The sequence below is a fragment of the Sinocyclocheilus anshuiensis genome, unplaced genomic scaffold, assembly GCF_001515605.1.
Source record: "Sinocyclocheilus anshuiensis isolate Anshui unplaced genomic scaffold, SAMN03320099.WGS_v1.1 scaffold1530, whole genome shotgun sequence".
Taxonomy (NCBI): Eukaryota; Metazoa; Chordata; class Actinopteri; order Cypriniformes; family Cyprinidae; genus Sinocyclocheilus; species Sinocyclocheilus anshuiensis.
The window spans coordinates 1181426-1189201 of record NW_015542493.1 but is presented as its reverse complement, the minus strand read 5'-3'; the positions used below and the strand labels follow the sequence as shown (position 1 = coordinate 1189201).

The 7776-nt window shown below is 36.4% G+C and overlaps 1 protein-coding gene across 1 annotated transcript in view; it reads right to left on the bottom strand.

Annotated features, from left to right (window-relative positions):
- The window catches only part of LOC107694133 (heparan sulfate 2-O-sulfotransferase 1), a 74427-nt gene that overhangs the window by 3738 nt on the left and 62913 nt on the right, over window positions 1-7776 (bottom strand). Inside the window, exons 2-3 of the mRNA XM_016493742.1 lie at window positions 3649-3887; window positions 771-856 (exon numbers count right to left, since the gene is read on the bottom strand). Of these exons, the coding sequence (XP_016349228.1) occupies window positions 771-856; window positions 3649-3887 (325 nt within the window). The remainder of the gene's footprint in view (window positions 1-770; window positions 857-3648; window positions 3888-7776) is intronic.

The window sequence follows — 7776 nt, the reverse complement described above, 5'->3', positions numbered from 1 at the left end:
TGTGTATATTATGTATATATAAATACACACACATGCATGTATATATTTAAGAAAAATGTTATGTTTATATATTAAATAATAAATATATTTATATATAATATAAATATATAAATGTATATACATGTAAATATTTTCAAAATATATGCTGTATGTGTGTGTATTTATATATACATAATAAACAAACACAGTACACATACATATATTATGTAAACAAAAACTTTTATTTTGGATGCGATTAATCGCGATTAATCATTTGACAGCACTAGTTACATTATTATATGCAGTCGACTCCAGAAGACACCTGTAAAAATGTTGATTTTTTTGCTTTTTTTTCTACATATACAATTTTGTAATACACATTTTCTTTGTTACAATTATATCACCACCACAACAATCTGTGAAGTGCTTAAAATGTTATACAAATTTCAGAATTTCAATGTTATGTGTTCTTTTTGCTTTAATAACAGCAGCATACAAGCCCGACAAACCAAAACAAAACAAAAAAGCAGACTTCAAATCCACAGAGAAAAAATAAATAAAAATAAAAAACATGTTCCACTTTCAACCACTAGAGTGCAGCATTTAAATGTATCTTTTCACATCAGAGAATTAAGTAGCTGGCTGATGGATGTCACATTTTTCAGGAACAGACAACACTAACTAGATACTACTAGATAAGGACACATAACCATTTAACTACAGTGAAGTGTAGTGCAATTGCTTCCAGTGATTGTTATGATGGTTTTATATTAACATACAGCAAAACTCACTTTGTGAAGTCCAGATAGGCGACATGGCCGTGGTAGAAACCTGGTTTCATTTCTCGCCAGGATGTCACATTCCTTACAAACCTCATCTGTAAGCACAAGATAACACATTCGATTTGTCCCTGTACACAGTTTATAAACCTCTAAATGTATCTTACTGCATGTGTGATATGCCCCCATCATTCAAGCATCAGCGATATCCAAATCTCAAATAACAATCTCGCACTGACTTACTGCATCTGTCACGGGCTGCTAAACAAACCAGCCAAGTGACTACTTAATGCAAACACATTTCAGCAATGTTTTCTCCAAACATCCTCCCCATAGTCCCACAGCTGTACTCCGCTGGGAGGGAAAGGTTGTACCATCTGCACCGTCGAAAGGCTTTGTTGAAAGCTAGACTGGATATTACCTTGGCAAAAATCACCCACAAATAACACCTTCCCTCCCCCTGCTCGAGGCATATTATTTTGTGGATGACAATGACGTGAATACAAATGTAAACATACGCTCATGATCGCAGACCGACAAATCCACACGCTGTGTTGAATAATGCTGACACGTGTGAGGTCAAAATGATGCGGGAATGCTTCTTTTCCCCCTTCAACTCAGCAAATAAAACTCGTGAAAGATTGATTTCTGTGAGCTGACATATAACAATCGATATGATGAATAGAGAATTGTCTTTCTTTGCTGCTGTCAACAAGATCTGCGCTTCATTCTCCCCCACCCCCCCGTTCTTCTTTTTATCTATCGGTTCAGCTTGTTCAGTGCTGCTTGTCACACAAAGGCACAGCAGCAGTGTGGATATTGACAGTAGGTTATGAATTATGGAGGTGGAGCCAGACACGAGGCTGCTTGTTAGAGGCAGCGTGCGACAGAAACACAGGGCCACTGCGCTAACATCCCCTGGACTGTCAGAGTGAGATTTGAGCAAAAGACCAATCACAATGTCATCAGTATAAGCACACTACACCTCTGCACTTGGTCCGAACTGCATAAGTTGAGTGTGTCTGTAAAATGTGCCCAATAGCTGGCATATTCATATACAATATCTGGCTACTTAATTATTATTTTGTGTAAGCATTTTTTAAAAGCATGTTTTAAAACTCTGATCACCTATTAGTATACTTAAAATATATTACTATATTACATTTTTTAATTCAAAATTACTCAACTTCATTGTCATTAAATAACTGGTGGAATTTAAACCTACAAAACCTACATTTAGGTTAAGTTTTTTTTTTCATATATATTTATTTATTTCAAATTATGTTCTTTTGAACTTTGTATTCATCATAAAATGTTGATGAAAATGCATCACTGTTTCCACAGATATTAGGCAGCACAACCATTTACAACTTTAATAATAAATGTTTATTGAGCACATATCAGCATATTAGAATGATTTCTGAAGGATCATGTGACACTGAAGACTGGAGTAATGGCTGCTGAAAATTCAGCTTTGAAATCATAGGATTAAATTACTTTTAAATATATTAAAATAGACAACAGTTATTTTAAATTGTAATAATATTTCAAAATATTACCCTTTTACTGCACTTTTGATTGCAATCCCCCTAAGCATCGATTTCCATTGTGGCAAATAAACTGCAAAATTTCAATGACATTTAAAGTGGTTTCACATATAATACACTTTAAATGAACAAAAACTTGTTATGGATTTAAAAAGGGACTCAGCTGAACCACAAAAGGACATTGGCTCCTTTTAGGGTGGTCTGAGTTCATCTGAGGTGTTCACATACAGTTACAGTATATTGACCCTTGGACCATTTGGAGTGCTCAAATGAACTAGTGTGAAAATGACCTTAATCTCTTTTGATGACACATATATGAGTGGACTTGCAAAGCTTAAAGGGATAGTTCACCCAAAAATGAAAATTCTGTCATTAATTACTCACCCTCATGTCGTTCCAAACCCGTAATACCTTCATTCATCTTCGGAACACAAATTAAGATCCGAGAGCTTTCTGACCCTCCATAAACAGCAAAGGTCTACCATGGTCAAGGCCCAGAAAGGTAGTAAGGACATTGTTAAAATGGTCCATGTGACAGTGGTTCAACTGTAATGTTATGAAGCTACGAGAATACTTTTTGTGTGCAAAGAATACAAAAATAATGACTATATTTAACAATTCTTCTCCTCCGTATCACCGTAGGCGCCATTTACAAGAGTACCACGACCATAGACTGTAAAAAGCATGGACGTAGTGTACGTGGCGTCACCCGTAGGTTTCTGAAGAGCGTTTTTGAAGCTTAAAATGGGCGGAGCCAGCCGTCGCTATCTTGGCAGCTCGTCACTCCCAGATAATCGAAAATGGGCAAAGAGGCAGGATGTTTGTGGAGCTGGTTGCTGAAACCACACCCACTTAGCTTGACGGTGGCGACAGCAGCGGCAATCCACCGGTCACTCAAGTGGCCACGCCCTTAATTATGCAGAACTTTAAGGTTTAATATCATTTGGTAACTGGTAGATGGTAACTCGGGAGAGAAGAACTGTTGAATAAAGTCATTATTTTTTAATAAAGTTGTTACAATTTTCTTTGTGCACAAAAAGTATTCTCGTAGCTTCAAAAAATTATGGTTAAACCACTGATGTCACATGGACTAACGATGTCTTTACTACCTTTCTGTGTATTGACCGTGGTAGGACCCTTGCTGTATATAGAGGGTCGGAAAGCTCTCAGATTTAATTAAAAATATCTTCATTTTTGTGTTCTGAAGATGAACGAAGAACTTACATGTTTTGGAACGACATGAGGTTGAGTAACTAATGACAGAATTTTCTTTTTTGGGTGAACTATCCCTTTAAGAACTCTGTGCACATAATTGGCCTAAAATGTTGTAATGGACATGTTACCTGGTCCTGCAGAGACATGACTGGATTATTCTTGGTGGTGTTGATGTGGAGAACATGGAAGCGGTTCTTTCCACACAGGTCATATGCAATGTTGGTGAAGGAGGTGCTGGCAGTCTTGGGCACACGGTTATAGATGATAATCAGATCCTCAATCTCAGGCAATGCTGGAGAGTCCCGCAGGCCGTCCCGTGTCTGTCTCTGCTCAACCTCTCGCACCTCGTGTCTGGCCATGGTGCGCTCTGCAGGAGAGAGGACATGATCATGTTTACATCTACAAAACATGCATTTTATCTTTTATTTGCATAAACCCTAAAATTATATAAATACTACTGTAGAATTCACCCAAAACTGAAAATTCTGTCACCTACTCACTCTCATGTCGTTCCAAACCTTGTGGCACTATGTTGGTAACCAAACAGTTTCACTGTTTTGACTTGCACTGTACGGTTACCAACATTCTTCAAAATATCTTTTATGTTCCACAGAAGATTGGCGATCTGAAAATGATGACAATTTTCATTTTTGGGTGGACTATCCCTTTAAAACTGTTTAACTCAAGTGATCTACTGTACATGCACATAGATCTTGAATATGTCATGGCAGACAAAACCACAACATTGTTTGGTTCATCCTTGTATAAATTTATAAAAATAAAAAAAAACCCACTCATTATGCCATGTTATGCCTGACATTTAGAAATAAATTGAGTTCATCTGACCTTAGATTGTAATAAACATGGCATTATAACTGCAGAATGTATTTTCTAGTTTAAAATACTCCTATAATCATGATCAAAGTTTAATTGTAGGGAGAACTTTCTGCAATTCTAAAGTACACAAAGAACATAAGAAGATTGTGCAAATCCATACATCCATCTTCAAATTTAATGCAAGTAGCTGGTGGGAAACGTAGTTGTAGAACAAAGTTTGAGTATTGTCAGAGAGAAAGAGAGAGGCGCTTCAGCCAATAAATCTAGGGCATCTAAAGATCTGTAAAGGTTCCCAACAGGCCCTTCAGCCACCTGTTGATTTAGGCGACAGAAAACAGAAGCAGGATGAAAAAGCCTGAATAATGGAGTGAGAGGAGAAAACAAAGCAAGCAGTTACAGCAGCAGAGTGTTCTGCTTTCTGTACACACACACACACAACACAATAACTTCACTGCCAGTAGTGAGATGTCAAGATAATTCTGCACCATAAAATCCCCCCGTTTTCAGTTTCAATGTACTTTACTGGCATGACAAATAATTGTACATTTATATTGCTAAAGAATTTGCAGCTCAGCTGCTTACAAAGAAAATGGTGCAAAGAAAGTCTAAAGTAACAAACACCAGTAGAGAAAAATATCATAAAAACAAAACGTAGTATAAATATAGTAATACTAATATAAATGATAGGTTTTATTAACATTCTGGGAGCTGCAGAAATTGACAGTGGAGACAATACCAGACTACAAGATAATCACAGAGACTCTTACACAGTTCAAATCAATGTAAGATGAAAAGTTTACAAAACCTGCATATAGAATATAGTATCCATTTCAAAATCAGCTTCACAAATATAAACAAATAAATAAATAAATAAACAAACATACACAAGAAATTACACTTAAATAATTATCAGTTAACTGTATTGGCCAAAATTTCCACATCAGTATATCCCTAATAATAATTGATGTATCTTCTTTTACACATATTCACAACTGAGTGTTTTTCACAAAAATGTATTAATATTCATATAAAATTAAATATTTAGTTTTAGCAGCTGCTTCCAATCTTCAAAATCTGCCATTGAAGGTAAGCACTGAAGCTCAATGTGTGTTTTGAATGAAGAGATTCAATATGTACAGTCATTTAGACCTATCAAACTGTTTCTTTTCTGACCAAACTGTTAGCAGATAACCCTGGTCACCCTTTAATGTCTAAAGCAAGCACTGCTCACAATATTTCAGTGTCTTCAAGGTGCTTTTAAAAGACATGAGGGACCAAGACTCAACAAAACAAGATTTCCCTTGCGGTTCATGTGGAGCCAAGAGAGTTCAGGATGAAAACACCAAACGGTACAGATAAAATCTACACAACAATAAAGCCAATACCGGTAACTTATTTCTTTACAATAAAATTTCAAATTTTAAGAAATTAATACCACAATATTACCATCTGATGCATCACTGTACTGTGTCATAGTTATACCACAGTAGTTTTAATGAAAGGACAACAACAAAAAGGAAATAAACTGTTGGCATTCCTGTGATTGTGCATTGTAGTAGATCTGCAATTTTACACAATGATAAACAATAAGACTTTCATTACACAAAGCCACTTAAATTTGACTAAAATAGTATAATCTCTTCTGAAGTGTAAACAAACTACATAACAGTGTGGAATTTTAGGCTCCGTGCACTAATAATGGAAATGCATAGTGATCCTGAAAACAAAAGCCAAGCTAAAAAATAATGAAATCTCTCCCCAGTCATCATGCTGTATCATATGCTCATTTTCCACACAGCAATTACACAAAACTCAGCTTGCTAATAGACTCATCAGTCTTCAACAGTGCACGCCTACCAGTGCATAAAATAAGCCACTTAAAATATCGATCAACTCTTAACAATCTTCCATGCATCAGCTGTACTGCTTTAAAATGTCCTCCACCGCAGAGGACCCTAACCACACTCAGCCTGACATCTCATCTACTCAGTCTGACATCCCATCTAACTAGAACACTATCCCAAATCAACATAGCTGTCTACACTGTGATTGACACAAAGCATCAAAACTAGAATGCTCCCCTAACACATTTCTTCACCAGCAATAACTACATTTTGTCGGTTGCTTGCTTGGTTTTTATTTCTGAGGGTTATACCACAGCTCTGCCCATTATTTAGTTATTTAGGCTACACTACCGTTCAAAAGTCTGAGGTCATTAAGATGTTTACTGAAATAAATTAAAGGTGCAATAGGTGATTGTCTTCAGAAACATTTTTTGTTATGCTGGTTGAAAGTCTCTTCACATCCCGATAGCAATCATTAAGTTAAGTGGTCTAAATGCATTTATCTGTATTTATATATTCTGTGAAAGGCGACCAAGAAATGTTCCGAGCGTTTTGATTGACTTTCCTACCTGCCTGTCAACATGTGTGTTTGCATACCTCTGCGCACCCAGTTCGCACAGACAGGATACGTCATTAGCGTGTTCACGTACGCTACTATGCAGACAGATTGAATGGCAGGCAAACATCAACAACCTGATCTTCCTTCCTGGTATTGTAGTACTTTTACTAACTGTACTATAAAGTTTTCTCAGCGGTAAATGACACATGATGTATTTTAGTAATGTTGTGTATGGTCGTCTGATCCGTTCACGTTCATGCACTAAGGAGGCGTGGCTTTGGACAGCGATTTGCAGGGAGGGTGCTATCAGGCTAAAGTTAGCATTTTCCAAGATCTCCTACTGCACCTTTAAAACTTTTATTCAGCAAAGAATGCATTATTTTTTTTTCAACAATGACAGTAAAAGAAATTAATAATTTTACATAAAATTATATTTTCAATGAAAACTAAAGAGACACTTTATTTTAATTTGTCCTTGTCACAGCAGAGCTTTCTGACCCTGCATAGACAGCTACGGAATTGACACGTTCAAGGCCCAGAAAGGTAGTAAGGGCATAGTTAAAATAGTCCATGTGACATCTGTGGTTATGAAGTTATAATTTTATGAAGTCTTTATTTTTGTTTTCTTTGCGCACAAAAAGTATTCTCGTAGCTTCATAAAATTAAGGTTGAGCCACTGATGTCACGGGCTATTTTAATGATGTCCTTACTGCGTTTCTGGGCCTTGAACGTGTCAGTTGCATTGCTGTCTATGCAGGGTCAGAAAGCTCTTGGATTTGATCAAAAATATCTTAATTTGTGTTCTGAAGATGAACAAAGGTTTTTACGGGTTTGGAACGGCATGAGGGTGAGTAATTAATCACAGAATTTCCATTTTTTGGGTGAACTATCCCTTTAACAACATACATACTATAGGGTAAATTGCACATTATGCATAATTTCCATTAATACTGTAGTGAGTACGTGTTATGAGTAAAAAGGACACTAAAATAAAGTGTTAACAACCCCCCCCCCCA